The 21,390-nt window shown below is 44.2% G+C and overlaps 1 protein-coding gene across 2 annotated transcripts in view; it reads right to left on the reverse strand.

Annotated features, from left to right (window-relative positions):
- Positions 1 to 20,221, reverse strand: part of dab2ipb (DAB2 interacting protein b) — a 219,230-nt gene extending 199,009 nt beyond the window's left edge. Inside the window, exon 1 of one of the 2 annotated variants that reach the window (XM_036528500.1) lies at positions 20,136 to 20,221. Coding sequence is in view for 1 of the 2 variants with exons in the window: in XM_036528501.1 (XP_036384394.1) it covers positions 2,745 to 2,784 (40 nt within the window). In the remaining variant the exon portion in view is untranslated. Of the gene's footprint in view, positions 1 to 2,744; positions 2,890 to 20,135 lie in introns of those variants that run through there. The other variant, XM_036528501.1, reaches the window with a different exon arrangement.
- Between the last annotated feature and the right edge of the window lie 1,169 nt (positions 20,222 to 21,390).

Here is a 21,390-nt window from a genome sequence, read left to right on the forward strand (position 1 = left end):
TGCGACAGAGCTTGAGCTGGTGTGCATGTCACCCTGTCAGCTATTCCGCAGCTGATCTGATAAAAGCAATATGATCATGGAAGTATGGCAGACATCCCGGCATTGTTGGGCCCTGAGATTGAGAGATTGCTAAATGGTGACGGAATACAATACTAGAAATAACCCTCTTTGGGGCACGCTCTGAATTCATCCCTCATTCATTCCAACTGTGGCATATGGTTTCTGTAATACTAGCACTTCCTAAATGTGCATATACACAATAACTAATCCATCATGTTATCCACCTACATGTTCATTCATCTATTTATCAGCTTTAGGCATCAATAAATCGCTAACGCCGGGTCCCTTAAGTCTGTACCCAGTAGCTCTACATCAGTACCAATTGCACTCCAATCAATGGTGGCTTAACAGTGACATGGCACCAGTGGCGATTGGTTTTCCATGCTCAGTCACTCCTACTCCTACTCCTACCTGCAGCCCTTCCAATGGCAGCAGAAGGGACAGTAAAATATAATAATAGATAATGCAATAAATATATTTTTTGTCTCAGAGCTTTAACTTCACTAGGTCTCAGGGGTGATTGTTTCACTCTGACAAAAGTTGCCTTTGACACCGAATGACTAAAAACAGCAGCCCGTGATTTGAAAGCAAACCTTTTCATTCCATCTCTTTAGGAGAGAAGCTGTGTATCCTGAGCCAAAGCTGTTACACACCACCTGTCCCAGGGCAACCGTTTGAAAGCCACCTACAAAAGGCACCTGCTCCTGTGCAAGCAGGTGGTACCTCGCTTCTGTTGCCGTGCATGACATTGATGGCGGACCTGCAGTCCAAGCTGTGGAGTCACTGTGACCTGGCCTCGCAGACGGCTGGTGACGGCAGGGTGACCAAAGTAGCTTATGAGGCCAGGGCCATGAATCGCAGGAGGTGGTCTGTCAGTGTCCCTTCTGTTCATCATCCCTCTCGGAGGGAAAGGTACGATTACAAACAGGGAAAAAAGGGTCAGAATCCACCTCATGACTCTCAGACCCTCGGGATCTGTGCAGGGGCCTCACATCTGAGGGTCCGCGGCACAGCGCCCCCACACGTCACACCTCTTCTGATCCTGTGCCTGAAGGCTGCGGAGAGAGCACGCGAGGAAGCCACCTCTCTTTCACCAACGCCGAGAGGGAAAAATTCATACTGCCGGCATATTCGCAATGAGCTGAGATGAAGGCGAATGTGAACTTTGAATTACTGCACTCCCACGGTGTAAAATCTCATTTACATATAAGGCAAAAAAGTGCCGAAGCATTAAAACCAACAGGGTGTGAGAGGAACAATGGAAAACGGCATTGGGATGACTCTTAAATCGTCCTCCCCTTTTCCTGTAATCCAAAACTCCTCAAACAACAACAGATAGGAAACTGAATATGAATAAACTGCAGAGGAGTCTGGGGATGATGGAATTCATATGCTCCTCCAAGAGGAAGCATTTCTCTCCTCGGTTTCAAAGCACCACCCTCTACAATCGTACACGGACCAAAAGCAGTGAACTAACAGCAGAAATGCTGAAAATAAGCAGAAACTCCGGTGTCTGGCGAAATCCACAATGGTTTCTCCAACGAAACCTCTCTTATTTACTCTCATGGAAATGGCACCACGCCCAACCAATAAACCAGCACAGCCCACCGGGAACTGGCGAGCCCAGCTAACCCTTCTGAAATATTTTAGAAGTTGACTCACTCCGTTAACCACATTCCTTCTCTGGAATATACGGCCTTCACCACTGGGCTGCTCTATGGTCACTGCAGAAGGAAAAAAGGATATCTAGTCTACTTTCAAACTTTTTTCTTTTTTCAATAGTTTCATTCTTGGCAGGCAAACTTCTGAGGGAACTTAATGAGAGTGATCTACAGCCCACAGCACATCTCTGAGTATATTAGTAGGTTTAACTAATTCACGCTGAAATGTAGGCGCACACCTACACAAGCGCATAAATGGACACACAGACACACATGCGGATGCACGCTCGCTCACTCGCTCACTCCCTCACTCCCTCTCTCTCTCTCTCTCTCTCTCTCTCTCTCAGGGTTTTTCCCCTGACAACAGAGCGCATTCATTTCAATGGGAGTGATAATAATGACTGCACAGACCCACAGTTATTTCGAAGGATTACAACTGTATGAAATCTGGAAAAATCACACTATTCAAACATCCACTACAGACACAAAAAATAATAGGTATTCACTCAGTCTACTGCTGTGGGTGGCTTTAAAGACATCTTTTTTCTGTTTAAAAAATGCACTCATACAAAAGCACAATTGTAACATTCCTCATAGCTGAGGACTCTTTTTCCATCAGACTAGCTCACAGGGGCTGAAAGCACTCATCAAGAATCTCTACAGATACGACAATCAACCCTCAAGAACCCTCTCTCACACCCCCCCAACACCCCAAAAAGAGGCTCTCCTTCAGTTAGCCACTGAAAGGCATGTTCACAGAAGTTTCAGACTGGTTGTTCCCAAACAGCCTCACAGTTCTGCAAGTGCAGTTTGGCGCATGGCTACTACAGTGTAACACACAGAGTAAGAAGAAAAGAGGCAAAGACAATCAGCGCTGAAACGCATAGTTCTGTTAGTCTCATCAGCCAGTCCCTGGTCCTTCACAGTCTCTGACCGCAGAGGAGAACAGCAGCACTGCTCTGGTTAACTGGTTAACCCCTCCTCTCCTCTTGTTCAATAAGAGAGCCCTCCAGGTCTCCTTACCATTGTGGCTCTCTTGCTCGGCAGCGTTGTCGGGCTCCATAAGTTCAGAGTGCAGGCTGGCGCATGTTCCTGGGAGCGGGGACGTGTGGCCGGGGTGCGGAGCCTCTTCGCCTGGCTCTCCTCGGCAGGGCTGGCCCAGCTCTGGCTGCGCTCTCAGGCTGCTGTGATACATCTGGCTCCCGCTCGGCGGAGATGACTGGCTGGAGCCTCACACAGGCCCGCTTCCAGCTCCTCCACTTCTCTTGGCTCTTAAAGGTACAGCGTCCCTGTTCACTCACGTCCCCGTTTACTCACTCTCCCCCTCTCCTGCCCTAGCCACTCACTCCAGCGCGCAGCTGCTGGCTCCCGCGCCACTCCGGTAAACGGGCCGAAGGTCAACCGCGACCTACAACGCCACTTTATCCGCACGAGTGTGTATGTGTGTGTGTGCGCGTCTGTCACAGCTGGCGGTAAGCGCATGTCACTGTTAGTCTGAGTGAGCGCTGGGTGTGGGTGTGGAGTCAATAACTACTTCTCTGTGGGCGGGGGGGGGGGGGTTGGGGGGGGGCACAGCACACACATGGGAGAGGGCACCAAAGCAAGCAGACCACAGGAAGAAGGGCACCCGCCAACAGGCCAATCACAGCTTTATCACCACAGTCCCACTCTCTGCTCTCTCTTCTCACTTCTTTTTAGTTTTGGGGAATGCAGACAGGACATCCCGTGCAGAGTTTGGACTTGTGTGTACAACACTCACCATATCTTATCTGGTTACATTCATATTACACATAAACTTTTTACATATTGCAATATTGCAAAATGATAATCAGAACATCCCAAATAAGCCTGTATATGACAAGCGTAAATCCTGGGAGACTGGGTCGGAATCTTCGGAGTGAGCTTTTCTTAACACTTTCCCAAACTAGCTTATTGCAAACAGTTGTCTCCTTGTTGTTCCAAAAATAAAAGATTTTTGACAGCTATGATAGCTAGCTAGCAAGTGAATTAGCACTCAAGATTCCTTGCCAAACACTGAACATGCAAATGCACCACTTAAAGGAGAACTATTACAAATAAGTTCTTCTTATTCAGTTTTCCCATAACTGGAACACTGGCTTTCTTGGGTTATGGTTATCAGAGCAAGGTATTTATATGATTCAAGCCATAGTTGGAATTCAGAAATACTCAGATTAACATCAGAATATTAATGTGACCATAAGCATAGTCATTGTGTGCCAGATACCACAAGGACACAAATTCCTCTGCACAGGTGAGCCTTTGACATGCACATATCAGGTACAGCTGACAGTGCTGCCAGCAAACTGATACACTTTCAATCAAATACAAAAAACCTGTTTCTGTTTGACCTGAGCACACACCCATGTGGGTATTATATAAACAAATTACTACTTGCTTCCATGTCTGGGATTGACTGAAATACTGCCCTCACTGGCCTCTCTCATTAAGAACACCATTATGAAGTGTTTCTCTTTTATTTGTTTCTGTGGTTATTTCGCACAACTCTTTAAATGCGGGGAAGGAGAGGCACTCCCAGGTGATGCAAACGTTCTGACAGCATCGCTTTGATGGATAACGCACCAGTGAGCTTCCGTCAATGTCAATCACCGTCACCGAGGTAACGCAGACTCAAACGAGCAGCGCCGCACTCAAACCTCCCTGCCGGGGGGATCGGCGATCAATGCTCCCTTGATCTTTATCGGTAAGCGACATGTTCAGATAATTCAACAGACTTTTCTCTTTTTTTTGATTCGGTTTGGAGAAGTTTGCCTTCTCTTTGAGGAGAGTGACAGCACTGCCAGCGGTTTCAGGTATTCACGCTCAGCCTTGAACTTCAAACACAAAAGGAGAGGCTGCTCCCAATGAGTTCCTGAGTATGAGACAGAGGCTGACGCACTGGTCTCCTGTTGTGTGTGAAACTCGTTCTGAATTACTCTCTTATAAGCTAAGGTGGAAGCCAACCGCAGTGTACATTAATAAGAGAGGAAACATGCTCACAGTCAATAATGAGCACCTACGTATTCATCGATGAAACCTATTGACAGTAACTCATAAAGCTGTCTTTCAGGCAAAAGCTCATGGGATGGCCTTTCCTGATAGTGAAAAACACCAGTATGGTGGGCTCAGGACCCTCTTTTCAAGAGTCCGCGTCCAAATAGCTAACCTGCTCCACCACACGTACCCCCTTTCGAAGAAAGCAGTCTGTGGATTTTCAGAGTCAGGGCCCTCCGTCTGTATTCATCAGGCCAATCAGGAGCTATAGGGGAGGGGCAAAAACCTTCAGAACAATCTCCTCCTGACCTCGGGAGTCAAATGGTTTCATCAAAAGCCTGGGAAAATTAATATGAGACACTGATAGGCAGATGAGCTCGACAGAGTGTGCAGTATTAAACCAAAGCTGTAGGAGCTACAAATTAAATAATGACCCATACCTGAGCTGAATACCAATATGAGTACCATACTTCAATTTCTCAACATTGTCAATCTGATGTGACTCTGCTCTCACGCTAAAGCCTCAGTACCCATGATCCTCTCAGCCAGCACGCACAGAGAGGGGAAGCAGTACAATGTCTTGAACTTAGTTTTGTGACACTCGTCCTTAGCCACCCCCAGCCCCCACTCCACCCCGGATTTGCCTTACTGTAACAGCATTATAATTCACCCGTGCTCTCTAACAAACAGTCCAAGTGATCATTTGGGAGGCCATTTTCACACAATTCAATTTTACACACAGGGCTTAATCTGTTGAATTGTCTGGACTCCTCTTGCTGACTGGATTTGAGTGCTTATATCTTTTGGAGGATGATTTTCAACACCCATGAGTGCACACTGTACATTGCTCTCCCTTTGTATGGCAGAAAACGCAGAGGTAGTGAAAAAATTTTTTGGGAGGCATCCAAGTTTATTCATAAATTACTCTTTTGCCGCTTTTGAAAGCATTGACAGCAGCCAGATCTTCCAGAACTGTGCAACAATTCATTTACTGCCATGAGAGGAAGAAGGACCGTGCAACATAGTCAACTATGAGGCCAGGGACCTGAGCAAGCAGGCAGAGGGGGGACATGGACAAAAAGAGCAATAGAGAGATATAAGATATTCTAAGATAATAAGATATTCTTCAAAGTGGTATAGGGTTAAACTATGTAAAAAAAGTATATGACATCATACAGGTCATGTACTCAAAATAAATGCCAATGCAAATTTATTCACAGAAGGGTGTGGAGTGAGACATGGTTGCTCCTTGAGTCCAACACTATTCAAAATCTACATCAATGAATAAACTATGATATTGGTGCAGTTTGCAGCTCTACATAACAATGAAGTCAAATTCCCGCTTTGTGCAGATGACCTGGTTCTGTTGTTGCCCACAGAAAACTGGCCTCAGCAAAGCCTGGCTCTGTTGGAGCAGTACTGCCAGACCTGGGCCCTGACAGTAAATATGATTAAGACCAGAGCCATGAGACTCCAGAAAAAAGCCAGATCACAGGTAATTAAATTCCATTTTACTATACCCTAGACAACACTTCCAATTCCACATACCTGGGGCTGATTGTCAGAGCCTCAGGAAAATTTGACCTGACAGTGAGTGCATTAAAGGACAAAACACACACAGCATTTTATGCCCAATTAAAATCTGGCTAAAAGTTTTCCAAAGTCTCCTTCAGTCAATTGTTCTTTATGGTAGTGGGATAACCACCCCATCAAAACCCTGTATGTTCAATTCTGCAAAAACATTTTGAAATTTACAAATAAAAACCACAAACAATGCATACAGGGCCAAATTAGGTACATATCCATTCGTCATCAATATACAGAAAAGGGCAATGAAATTCTGGCCCCACCTGAAACACAGTGATGCAAACTCACTCCATTATAAGGCCCTGACATACCAAGAGCTAAATCCAGTAGAGAGTCCCCTCAGCCTGCTGGTCCTACAGCTCACTAAGCAGATCAACACCACCATCAGTCAGCTTCAGGACAGCACCGCAATTACAATTTCATTTAAAGTAAACCAAATTATAAAACGCCTCAAACACGCTTATCTGGAACATTGGGAAACACACACTAAAACACAAAACAAAACTGAATGCTATTGGATGCTGAAGAGAGATTACACCCCGGCAGAATATCTGACTGGAGTCAAAAATGCACAGAGGCTGACCCTGACCAAATATCCCTTTCATCCCTTTTCAATCACAACCAGGTCATTGAAAAGGGATGACACAGGTAAATGTGGCAATCCAGGGAAGACAGGCTCGCTGCAATACAAGAGAGGTTGAGACAGAGATCCGCCTTCTGACTGAGACAGACACAATGTCAGTCATACTGAGAGAGGGGCTCATAGCCCCACTAAAAGCCCAGTTTGGGGCCACATGCCTCAGCCTGAAGGACAGTAAGTGCCTTGTGCTACAGAATCAATAGTGAACTGTGATGTATATATTAATCATAATAATTCATTAATTAATAATTAATCAATTTAGAGTTTACTGTTGGTGGTAATACACAAGGTAATACCATCTGTTGTTTAGCAATTTAACATACATATACGTGTTTTCTTTGAATTCATATGGAAATTATTTGATTATTTGCTTTTTGGTTCATGCTGTTGCTTTGGGAACATAGCACTTGTCAGTACTGCCAATAAAGTTGCTTTGAATTTGATTTAAAAAAATTGATAAACACAGAGAGACAGAGAGAGATACACACAGAGGCACAGAGAGAGAGATGCACACAGAGGCACAGAGAGAGAGATACACACAGAGGCACAGAGAGAGAGATACACACAGAGGCACAGAGAGAGAGATACACACAAAGGCACAGAGAGAGAGATACACACAGAGGCACAGAGAGAGAGATGCACACAAAGGCACAGAGAGAGAGATACACACAGAGGCACAGAGAGAGAGATACACAGAGGCAAACATGGAGGGACAGAGACAGAGACACATTCAAAGAGGTACACGGTGAAAGATACAGCACAAAAAGATGTGGCAAACAGGACAACAGATGCAAGGCAAAGGGCACAATCCCGAAGGGTAACGCGGCTCTCCCTCAGGATCTGAGCTCCATCACTGCCATGGTGAGTTAAGGTGAACTAAAGTTCCACAGAGAGCCCAGTAAAGCCTCCCCTCACTGATACCTTTTATCTTTAGTCTTTGGCACAGCACCTATTCTTAGGGTTTATTCAGCTTGAGTTCACTGATGGATTTCTGCAACCACGTTAACTATGAAAATATCTCACGTTAGAAGGACAACAGGGTCAAAGCCTTTAAAGAATAGGAGGGGGGAAAAAAGTCTTCAAATTGGATCATAAACAGTCTAACTCGAGGAAAGGTTTTGTCAATACTCATCCATCAGAGTACTGCCTCTTCCAATGATCATTCATCAGATTACTGCTGTCCCAACTAATTCTCTTCCAAATAGTCAGGAAGAAAAAAAAATGACAATAACATCCATACGTGAAGAAACTCAAACCTGTGGTTCAAATGAAGTTCCAGTGCATTAATAAATAATTAAAAACCCTGATAGTATTAAGCAGCTGTCAACTTCACAGTAACATCTAAAATTCTGTAACTGCTACACGAAATTAGATCAAAGAGGAAAGAAAGAACTTTATTGTATGTTAATAAGATGGTGTACTTTGATTTATGCCATCAATGATAAATAAGCCTTTAGTCAGAATGTTGTGAAATGTTCCCACTTGTTTGCTCATGTTGAAGCCACGTGAAGCTGTAGATGAGAGCACAGGAACTATATCTTGGCTGGCAAGTGACATTTTTCTGTTAACCACACAAAGCAATGGATATGCCTTTATGTGCCTTTTCATCTGACAAACTAGTGATGAGCAATGAGACCAGTGGGCTCCCTAGCATTGATTGCATAAAGAGCTTGGCACATTCACATAAGGCAGTTTTTCCTTGGTAATTGTCGCACAATGATGACATACAGCTTACTGTGGGGGTGCAGTTTCCCAGGCATGACAAAGGCCTATCCCAAAACCTCCTCCACTTTCCGGTTGCGAGAGCCGGTGATGTGGCTGCCCCGTGCTGCCCTTTCCGAACCACGGATCAGGAGCTAATCCTTTGCTTACAAGGGGAGAAGGAAATTAAAATGAACCCAACTTTATAAAGGGCAAATCTGGTGAGTCTGAGACAAATATATAAGCACTGAAGAGCAGCACAGCAATGAGTGGAAAACCCAATAAAACACTTTTATGGGTTGCATGCAAACTAACTTAGTTTCAGGAAAAATTACACAGAACAAAAGAATTGTGCTCTCTTCTGTGGAAGAATAAAGCCCTCTTTGAAATGTATCACTGACAAAATCACAACCACCCCCTTTGCACATTCACAGGTGCAGGAATGGTATCTTGTTAAATTCAAAGCAAGGCTGCCTTAACACTGCTCTGAGTGCGGTTTAGCCATCAGAGTCATTCACTCCTGCATTAGGATGATAGTGCATTAAGAGTGAGGGTGGCATAGTGAGCCTGGACAGGTAATCCGCTTCCAGCCCAAGGTAATAATCCAGGCACGTAGAGTGCGACCTACAGTACCCTTCCCCTTTCAGGAAGTCAGACCATGCCAAATCTGCACCGAGGGTGGTAAAGATGAGCCATCTGAGCAGTACTCAACCATACCATTAACTCAAGCCTCAAAAAGTTTAAATGATGGCTATCAGAAAAAATGGCACCCTAGACAGTAAAGGCATAAGATAAAGGCATAATGTAATAAAGATGTAATATTGGCCTCAGGCTGAGACAAAACACAAGCCACTGATGAAAACATGATGAAAACATGGCCAACTGAGTTCAGCTGCTCTCCGCCAGAGACCTATGGAGAGGGAGAGGTGCCAGGGTACGTGCAACTTGACCACTGACTGTCTGCTTGGCGAGTTCACAGGGAGAAGAATGGAATACTTTCTGTGTTGAAGTTGGAGTCTGTCCTAGGAACATATGCAGAAGAGTGCGTATGGAGACTCAAAGACTGGGATTGCTATTTCCCTCAGAGCCACAGCACAAAGTGTGGGCTGCGGTTGTGTGCTACTACACTCAGGTCAATTAGAGTGACAGAGGACTGTGCTAAAGACACACTCCTGTTTTAATTTCTGACCATACATACACAGACTCCAACTTTACCATATGCTGCATCAAACGATTGATCTTAAAGAGACAGGCAGACAAAACAAAACAAATGTTAAACGCACCAGCCAGAGAGCAGGACAAAGAACCAATCTGGCCATACGTAGTGCCTTGTACTAAACAGAATATATAGGCTTAAACTTACATAACTTAAGTAAATACAATTACGCACATGGTTCTTACTGACCTGCCTGACATCTGTGTAATTTCATCCCTCATCACATTGCTCTAGAATTTGGGGGATTTTTTATTGAAATATGCAGGGAGGCTGCCTACACAATGCAATGCTAATAAAAGCAATAAAAGCATTGGGTATTCAGCCTCCTACTACTGCATCACTCCAAAGCAATCCAAAAGCTAATCCAAACCACCATGAAGCAGCATAAACTGCAATGTGGAATGAACAGCATTTTATCTACCCTTCCCTGATTTGATGAAAATAACAGAGAGCCCCTATATCTGCATCTTGCACTGGAATATGGTCTCACACTGCCTCGGTTTCAATGAAAGCAGGCAGAAAAAAGAAATACTCATGTTGTTCCAATTGTGGCTGTTGGTGAAAGCAAATCTACTATTCAATCTAACTGATATGTCCTTTTTCTAAAGTAGAGTAGAGGTTGTAGAGGTTGAACAAATTTACCTTTTTACGTGACAATACTTCAACACACAACACTGTAAGTTTCACAGTGTCAGGAATTAATGAGAATCATTGTTTTAAATGCCAAAAATGTAACACAACCTTAAATTTGTAACATGTTAAAGATGAGATCAAAATGTACTGTGTCTAGATTGAAGAGCACTAAATCTGGTTTTAACGGATGCCCCTATCCAGAAGGGCTTGTAATGAATTTGATAGCTGTTGTTTTTTTAACATGTGAACTGCCAACAGGCACAGTATACACAATATACAGCATTTAACATGGTGATCAGACAAATTACTTTAGGTACATCAGGCCCTGTGCCCCATCAAGCAGAAAAACAATGGAGCTGCTTTAATGTATGCAGTATGGAGCCTCTTTCTCCTCCACAACTGTCACCCAAAATAACACATCAATGGCTGGCCTTCAGAGACGCTGGGCTGCTCAGGCTAATTGAACACATTATACGCTGCTTCATTAGCCTAGGAAGAGAGAACATTCTCTGTGCAAATGCCGCTCTCAGAGCCAATGAAAGATGTTTCAGGGTTACATAAACCTTGCTTTTACCTGTCCAATCACGAATCATGAAAAAGCTGAGCATTGCAGGCACATGAATCACTCAACCAGCTGTTCAGTGATTGTTCTAGGCGCACAATAAACAAAATTGAAATGAATGTTTCCTAATCTGACATTGCGCAACCTTGGCAACTGTGCAGCAAGAAAACCAAGATAAAAATGGCAACATCTAAGCATGCCTCATCGTGTTTTTGCCCTCATATGTGAAATGAATGCAACTTTACAGAGCTTTTACACTTGCCTAGATTTAGCTGCATTGCACCTCAACACGACTGGATTTTTGTCACATTTATGCTCCTTCTAGGACTCTTCCCTTTTGGGTCACTTTCTAACATGGTTATTCCATGGCTGCACTGTAAACAACAATGTTTCCTCCATGTGATATGCCCTGTAAAATTGGTCTGGTAAACATTCACTGAAGTATGGCTGTAGCTACAGAAGAGTTACTACCTAACACTGAACCTCCAATTTTCTAAAAAAAAAAGAAGATTTAAACATGCTAAGACTAATTATGGGTAGTTTCATTGCTGTCAATTTAACTGCAGTTGACTAGAGCTTGAGCATGACAGTAAAAATAGTGGACAAAGCACCCTTCAGAGGTATTACATTGCATTATCGCCATTTAGCAGATGCTCTTAACCAGAGCAACTTACACTGCTCTGCTTAAGTTACAATTTTAAATTTTACACATTACCCATTTGTACAGTTGGATATTTACTGAGGCAATTTTGGGTTGAGTGCCCCAGCAGAGAATCAAACCAACAACCTTTCGGTTACAAGCCTTGGTTATTACCACTGCCCCACACTACCTACCACATATACACAAAATAACAGGGGGGCAGTCCTTCACTCCTCATGTTTCCTTACTTTTCAATCGAGATTCCACATAGATATCTATAAACAGAATGCACACCTTGCTGGATGTCCTTGAGGTGACATGGTATGCCCTACATACAGCACAACTCAATATAGGCAGAAAGAGTGAGGCATTACATCGCACATTCAAATATGTAGGAAGTCATATGCTTAAAACAAGACCTGATAATAGTTATAATAGGATAATAGGATAATAGGAAACAAGCAGGGTTTGGGTTCTTTATATGTTTCTTTCTTTTTATTATTATTATTATTATTATTTGTTTTTTACAGTTGCTTTCACAGAAATGTTTCCATGTATTTTTGAATCCTTGAGGGAATCCATAATGGACAGTGGGTGGAGGAGGAAAAAAGGTCAACACACCTCATTCCTGGTCAAGTATGAAGCGGAAAAACACGACCGTTTTACCTGGGCTTCAAGGGGACTGCTGGAGAGGGTGAGACAGTGCTATCCTGGGAGACAGGTTGCCCGTCTGTGGGGAACGACAGGCTTGTGGGCCTCCCGGCACAGCTGTTTTTTTTCCTCTCCCCTCTGCCTCTTGTATGTGCTGGAGCCCAGACACAGGAGCCTTGAATGCATTGTCTGGAAGGTTAGGGCACATAAACAAGGCCAGGGATTGTTATGGGTTTGGAGAGTGTCTTTAAATAACCCTCTGTAAAGTGGATTTGTGGTATAGTGTTTTTTTACTGTCATTTTCCACTAGTCAGAGAGAGCGCTGAAAGATATATGGCCATGAGCATCTGGCCCAGAGCAGTGAAGGGCCCACCATAGAGGATGCAGTCCAGACTCAGGACCTCGCAGCACAGGTGAGGGCTGTAAAACAGGGGCTTCCGGGAGAAATTACCACAGAGTTCTGAGTTCTGGAAAACATCACTCTAAATGATGGCCACCTTTAAATGATGCCTGCAGTTATTGTTCCTCTCTCAAAAGAGTTTCACAGTGAGTTTCATTAGCACAGTGATGTATTTATTGATTGTATTTTTTGTGGGCCGACACTGTAATTGAGCAAAGACGGGTTTTCAGTAAGATATATTTTCTCCAGCATGTTTATTGGCATTGTATATTCATTTGTAACAAAAGGAACAACAGCAACGCCTCAAGGCAATGACACAAAGCATGATAAACAAAGTTTTAATCACAAGTAAAGCCGAAATATCCTTTGGATGTAAAAATATAACATTTTCTTTCTTGCCTGTAGTCATTAAACATACTATGTTTAGACAGAATTCAAAGAGATCTGAACATTGTAATAACAACATGTGATTCAAGTGATCCATTCCAGTTTGACTGATGCTCGCCTATCAGCTGCATGATTAACAATAAAATCTGTTACTCAACCTAAGTGTGCCTGAGAGAAATAAACATTTCAATCGCTAGAGAAGGCAGTATCTTTGTTTCTCTTTTTTACACAAGTAGTTCACACAGTGAAATGACCTGGATAGAAGCTGGCTAGATTCATCTATGAAACTTCTGCCCTGTTTAGATATGCTGGGGCCTACTTCATGTTTCCCACTTAGCAGAAAATATGTTATATTTGTTAGCAGGCTTGGCTCAGATTATTCAACAAATTTATGCTGCTCTCCTAATAATTTTCATATTATTACTTAAAGTATAGTGCACGCAGTCTTTTTTTCCCATTTCCATCACCACAGAAGAAGCTGGATATTTATTTAAATGTATTTTCATTGCCAATACAGCATCAAATTATCTAGGGATCTTTCTGCATTGTTTGGTCAAAAACATTATATGTCATTCCCGTCACCATTTGCACCATTCCATTTCCCCTGCAGCATTCACTACATTTAGCTCTATTTGCATAATAGTATTTGATTCATGTTTTTCTCCTTTCTATCAGGAAAGCATTGTAGCATCTTCCATTTTGTTCATATTTAACCTTTGCAAAGAGGGTCTGCTCTGAACAATGGGGGTTATTACTGAGGCACAGCTCTGAACACTGGGGGTCATTACTGAGGCAAAGCTCTGAACACTGGGGGTCATTACTGAGGCAAAGTTCTGAACACTGGGGGTCATTACTGCGACACAGCTCTGAACACTGGGGGTCATTACTGCAACACAGCTCTGAACACTCGGGGAGGGGGGGCGTCATTACTAAGGCAAAGCTTTGAACACTAGGGATCATTGCTGAGGCAAAGCTCTTAACACTGGGGTGATCATTACAGAACCAGAACACTGAACATAAATTCTGCCTAAGGTGCATTCATTTACACAAATGTTCTTGACAAATCTTTGCTGTCTTCAAACAATAAACATAGCTGAATGGCTTCAACTTACCATGTCATCAAGTTCATAACAAGTAAGAGATGAAGTTACTGTAGGTGGAAAATGGTTACTGTCAGATGGCTGTAATAGGGACCACACACTGCGCTACCTAGCTAACTGGCAGAAGATGAAGATATGAGCAATGCCATGTAAACAGCTAACTACCCACACAGCTTGAACAAGCAACCCAGACATAGCCACCAACATTATTTCTTACCATAGCTACCATATCTATTTAACATAATACAATAAAGCATGTCATTTTCTTACTGCTTTCAACTTAATAACAGCCACAAAAACTACGGCTGTGAGTGGAGATACATTGAGTATGTCAGGGTTGGATGTATAAAATGTTTAAAGTAGTCACTCCTATTGTGTCCCTCCCCCATCTGCACACATCCTGTAGCTATTTGCCATTTGCTATGGCCATTCTTATCTGACCCTGACAGAAAAAGAAAGTTTGAATTTCTTAGCAAACATTCACAAACGCTTGTGCAGTTGAACACACTACTCATGTTTGGTGTCATGATTGTGAGCACTGACCCAAAGCAAGATCACAGCTATTCTGGTCATGAAACACAGCAATGTGCAACTCACACACATGAGAGACCACCGGAACATAATTCCCTTGGTATGGCACAACACGTGATTCACCCACTGTTAACTGAATGCCTCAATTCAAGCGTTATGGAGCTGTTCAAGCTGAATTGTCTATTCATTCAGGGTGTTACTTAACCAAGGCCTTCATAAAAGAAATGTGACATGTACTTTTAGCATGAGTATTCTAACATGAATATTCTAACTGTAAATGGAAAAAACGTGATTGCAGTGTACTGCTTTCCACTGCTTGACTGGAAGACCACATAAAGGGCAAGCAGTCACACGACACCCTCAAGTGCTAACATTGTTTCATGTCACAGCATTTCTGCTCTGTATAAATGGGTCTGCAGCAGTACATCTGTGGACTGAAGACTAACAAGATGCCACAAACAGGCAGCATTCACATCACACCCTTCCAGCTTTACAGGACTTCACTGATACCAAAGAAAAAGCAACTGTTTTGTGTGTGTGTCTGTGTGCGTGTGTGTATGCCTGTGTTCCATGTGCATGCGAGAGTGTGTGTATGCATGCGTGAGTAAGTATGTGTGCGTGTATAAGTGTGTATTTGTTTGTGTGTGCGTGCATGTTTTTCTACTGTCGCTTCTCGTTATCTTGCATGTTTGATATTTGTGATGAGCAACAGCATGTACTGTCATTGGGGCTTATCGTGAACTTGCCTGGTTAGGCCAGCACAAGAAGGGACTCTGGAGAGCTCCTATTCCAGCTCCTACTCAGAGCCTCGGGCGCCTGCGTCTGCTGTAGCAGCACTGTGCACAGCCCCAGGCACGCACGCCTGTTCATCCAATAGAGTGTAATGGCTGGAGGAAAGCGGGTCGTGCTGGTGTTTACTGTAGCACTGCAGCCGAGCATGGTGAAGCCCATCAGAGGAATGAGGGAATACTGGAGATTTCGGTGGCAGTGGCATGGTGTGCTTGGGGAGAGGCAACAGACATGATGATAGGGGGCTGAAGATTCCAGCATTCAGCCCCCCCCCCCCCCCCCCTCACCCCCCACATATACACGAACAGGGTTATGGGGAGTAGGGGCAGGGGCAGGGGGCAGGGGGCAGGGGGCAAGGGTATGACTTTTCACATTGAGAAGCTCTTGGCACTCAATAATCAATTTTAGCTCCACACGAGGTCTACAGTAGCAGAGACTGTGGTGAAGGTGGAACGGCTTATGGGGCTGGAGGTTATCCCCATTCATGTGCTGTGAAGCTGCCTGACGTGCTGTACATTACAATTACACCCTCTCTGGCAGAACACAAAAACGAGGCTGCAACCATGTTTAGGAATTCAGTAGTTAATCCAGGTTCCTATCTGTAATATATATGGTTCAGCTATTACTTCACAGTAAACATAGGGCACAGCCCACACATGTAACAGCCTGGGACATAACATACACGCACGCACATACAGAAGCACACACACACATTCATCAAAGGACATCACAGTCTTACAGGCTGTTACAGCACACACAGAACACAGCCCTAGACACAGAGAGCCACGCTCCTCATTCTACGATAGGTCTAAGCCTATTATCTACAGGAGCCCTGATTTACCACAAAAGCCTCTCAGCTCAGCCTCTGCTAATAACAAGCTCTTCCCCTAACACTTTCTCATTTAGGCCTGATGGATGAGGCCTTGCAATCGGCCAGCCATGGGGTGGTCTCGTCTGCACCCTTCCCCCACACCCAAATATACCGCAAGCTAAGCGACATGTATGAACCCGAACTGAAAGGCATTCACCCCAATTTAAGCGAAAGTGGCCTCACTCAGGCTTGTGTCCTGCAGGTCCTTGACCCTCGTGTGTGACGTCCTGCAGCGAGGTTCTTACTTCCTGAGTTTGGACAAGAATCATAATTAATGTTATAGAATCTGTCCAGCTATGCGCAGGTTTTGTGAATTGCTCTTTACCGCTGCGGTCCACCCCAGCTCTGAATGAGTGAAATGCTACAGGATTTCAATCAATGTTCACCTCACAAGCAACTCGCGACCGGGTTAACCAATTACGCAGCCGTTACACTGGTCATTGGAACACATCCTTTCAGTGTGTTTCAGTGCTGCAGCGCATGCTGGAGGACCACTCAAACTGCAGGGTGAGTGGGCTTCCTTGTGATTTGATGGAAGATTATGGCTTGTACAAAACTCCATGTTTGCATGGCATAACTGCAACACACAAGGGTAGACCATTTTTCTAACTATCCCAGAGGTGAAAGTTAAGTGAACATAAGCATTCCCCAAAATGTAATCACTACAATCAAGTAAAATTATGGAGCCAACATCGTACCTAAAGACCCAAAATCAGACTGAAGAAAGATGCAGAGGCGGCTCTCCTCATATAGGTCTGCTATGCACAGAATGGCTTCTACACTAACAGTCAGGCCTTTGGGGCATCACCAGGGGGCTTACATTCCTCCTCTGTCCCCGCGCGGCACAAGCCATCCTCCAGCTACACACATCCATACTCTGGGCGTTTCGTAATATTGCCTCATAGTTTAGAACAATACCTGCAATTACGCTAAGGGAACAGGCCCAATTAGGTCAGCTCCGACTAACTCATGTTGACTACACAAGCAGTTGCACAACTCTGGCAACTGATAATTATGCCACCCACTGCCGCAGGGCAAGCTACACCTCTTAGCTTAATCAGAAATAGACGTGTAATGGAGGGTAAATACAGCGCAGGCCTCTCTGGCATGGCCGCAGCCGTCAGGTAAATAAAGACTCCTGATTGCAGGCAATTTTGCCCTGTTTGAGACACAGAAACCTGCTTGTGTAGCCTGCTTTTGATTACTTTATAACACCAACAATGCATTTCATGGCTCTGACAAATGCGCCCTGATTGTGGAGAGAGAATCGGAGGTGGAAGGCAGAGACTTGGCTGAGACATGCTGTATGAGGATTCAGGGTCTTGTAAGTCTTATAACTGCGCCTTTTTATTATGAGTATTGCGTTTCACGCATTAGGTTCCGTTTTACTGCTGCATAATCTGAGGTATTTGTTCCTGCCTGTGCATCACAACAACAAACTCATAAAAACTCATAAAGAGTAAACACTGACCTCTCTGGGCTGTAAATGTCTCACCTTTTTCACTTCTGGGTTTATGTTTCGGTCTACCATCTGTTACATGGTTTAACATAGAAAAGGCAGTATTGCTGGACATCCAGAGGAGAGAGGCTGCTGCTGTCGGCCTCCTGAGAATAATGCAGCAATATAACCCTTAATGTGCCTGTAATGACATGGTGCAGGCCGATGAGGAGCTGGCCACAGCATGGGCAGCCAACCGGGGGACCAGGGGATCCTGGGGGGTGGATATGGTGGTTTTGGAGGATCCAAAGCACACATGTAAACACAGGACAATGCTTTCTATTAAGGGGGTCATCTTCTGGATACTCTAACTCTAACCCCAGACAGAACCCTGCCTCTAACCAGCAGCTTCATGCTAAGCTTGAAGCTCACTTTACAGCCTCATCCCAAAACTATCCATAAGCTTGCATGTAATTACACAGGTTATGAAATGCTACCCAGCTGTACAGTAGTTACACAGTGCTTGCCTACACTTAGAGATCAAAACTAAGTGGTCTGATCAGTAAATGTTCTGTTTTATATAGTGTGACCAAAGACAACGTAGTGAAATGAACAATCCTAACATGTCTCTGCCCTTCTGGGACAGTGTTACAGAAAAATGACCACTGGTCACTCACAAGCACTCCCTTTGTTACCTCCATTCTCTAAATGAAGGTCCCTGCTACTCAATGTTGTGTGTGCACAGAGACTGCAGCTAGGCAATCCACTCAGTAGTAAAGAGATCTGTTTTGCTTTTCATGCAGGAGTCATGAACAGGATAAGCTTTAAAGATTCTTGTTAAAGTTTAATTTTTTTTTTACTTTAACTCTGATGGGTCTTGTGGTTCCTCTTATGAAATATGCAGCTCATTAAACTTTAGAGGAGCTGGTTTCAAACATGTTCTTCTCCATCATTAGCTCCTCTTCCTCCATAGCATCAGTGCTCATTCCATTCCCAGCGGTAATGACACGCCATTAGTCTACGTCTCTTACGTAATGATCAGTGATGTACACAAGAAAAGCGAATACATGTAACAACTTAGTTTTCTCAACAGAAGACAAGACATTCCAGTCACAGCTTCTGGAACTTCCGTTCCGCTGGCTGCACTCCAAACACGCATTTCAGAACTTCAATTTCTTGATGCCCCATAGAATAAGGCAAAGCACTGTAATGAAAGTTAAATACACTTTGCACTTTAACAGAAAACTTGTGCCTACTGCTTTAACTTGAAAGCTGAACTAAACTAAATCTGAAGTGAACTCACAGATGAAATGTATAAAAACCTAAAGCATAGACAAGCTTGATATGGGTTTGGTGAGGAGCTCCTTGCTTGAGCTCTGCCACAGTATTTGCACTCTAAAACCTATGAGAGTTTCAGCTTAGAGCAGGTATGTTCGTTACGACAGAGGGAATGTGTAGGCACAATACACCAAGGCATGTACACACTGCAGATGCATTAAAGTGATTCCCACCAACACACAGGTTTAAGGTGATGATTTTAAAAGAGAAATATATTCCTGGGAAAGTGCTTAATCAGCCTTGTATAAAGCCTGTGGAAAAGATCTCGCCTCACCCTCTGCCTCAGAGGGAATTGAACTCCAATGGCTGCTTCATATCATACTGAAAACGAAAACATCCTCCATCCCACACATGAATTATAGCTGGAGTTAAAAACACATATAAAGTGCAGATAAGTGTGAACAGACACACAAAAGCACACGTGCACAGGCACAGACACAGCATGCACACACACATACACATACACACACACACACACACACACACACTAAATCCAGAGAGGAGGCCAGAGACACTGCATTGGCCTTCTATCCCACAGCCACGCGGCACTGATCTGGAAGCTGGCAAGCAGACACCTCTCCTATAGGAAAGCCAAGCTCCCCCTCTGCTGGCCAAGTTTGCTGAGGAGCTGCCTCACTCAGCCTCAGATAAACATCATCCATACGCCCAAGAACAGGAGAACGATCCAAAAGTGGTGTGCATCAAACACAAACAACAGAGGATGCATCACAAGCCATTGTGGGCATTCAAGCCCACAATGCACTGTACAGGGACTGCTCCCTGGACATTTTCTCAGGGGGCGTCGATACAGACACAGAGCCCTGCCTCCACTGACACTCTGTATGCATCCATGGAAGCAGGTGGGAGGAGGTGGGAGACGTGGGAGTCCGTAGGCACCCCAGGGGTACCTGCACTCACCGCTCTCTGTGGACAGCTCAGTGTGGTACTCTGGGAACTGGCTCTCGGCCGGCACGCTGATGGTGCGGCGCAGCAGCCTCACTTTGCATGACTCAGCGCGTCGCTCCTGCAGCAGCAAGGGGTGCATCTGAGCAAGATAGAGATAGAGAAAACAAGTGTGAGAATGTGTCAGACAGAAAGGAAGGACAGAGTGAGAATGTGAAAATGAAAGGAAAATGTGAGCAAGTGAAAGAGAGAAAATTTCAAAAATACAGTACTTAGGAAGATTTACTCAAATCATTCAAATCATAATTTTACAGAATTGGATGACGCAGAAAAGTTGACTGTCATTCTAGGAGAAGGACAGATGATAACACTTGCCGTACAGTTTGTCATTATCGGCTGTCTGACCAAATTCCATTCTGCCAAGGCCAGTATACATAGTATTACTGTTGTATTTTTTCATGTTATCTTGTTTTTCTTTTTTTCTCATTTGTTACTGATCTATTCATACATGTTATACACCTAAATATTGCTATCATTGAAACAGTCATGCCAACATTAGAATTTGAATCTGACAGAGAACAAGAGGGAAAGAAAGAGGGAGAGACAGCTTTAAGGTAATGTGTGAAAGAACAACCCTTTGATGCTAGTCACAGGCCATGACTCCTAAATCTTCATAGAAGCAAAATATACTAAATACACTGAGTCTAGCACACCCCTTATTGTTCAGTCCTTTCATGTCCCACTTGTTTCAATGTGACCCTCTCCACCCCCACATCCCCCACCAACCGTCACAGTAAGGAGAAATTCTTTAATCACAGGTGACAGTTCTCACAGATACATTTATAGGCTGAGAGATCTCACCACTCATTCACAGGACAGGAAAGCGGTGGCCTCCCTTTCTCTGAGTGCAGCGTCAGCACTATGACTGTCATGCTCTGTGACTTAAATGTGACTTGTAAAGGGACAGGAAGGGGAGTGACGCGAGCACCCAGGCTGAGCCTGTGACCCAGGAGCCGCGAGGTGGCTCCTCTTTTGCACCAGGCAGCAAGGACCGCATTTCAATCGATCGACAAGTCTTCCGAAGCTTTTCCGTGGGCACCGTAATTGCTTATTGAACCCCCCTTGCCCAGACCGGCTCAATACCTGGCCCGCTCCACTCCTGTACGCTGTGGGACTCTGGTCCACATCACCTCGGTAATTGCTTAATTGAATTCCACTACAGATAACACTACAGGCCAGCTGCCCACACACACTCGCTAGGGGAAGAGGG

The sequence above is a fragment of the Megalops cyprinoides genome, chromosome 5, assembly GCF_013368585.1.
Source record: "Megalops cyprinoides isolate fMegCyp1 chromosome 5, fMegCyp1.pri, whole genome shotgun sequence".
Classification (NCBI taxonomy): Eukaryota; Metazoa; Chordata; class Actinopteri; order Elopiformes; family Megalopidae; genus Megalops; species Megalops cyprinoides.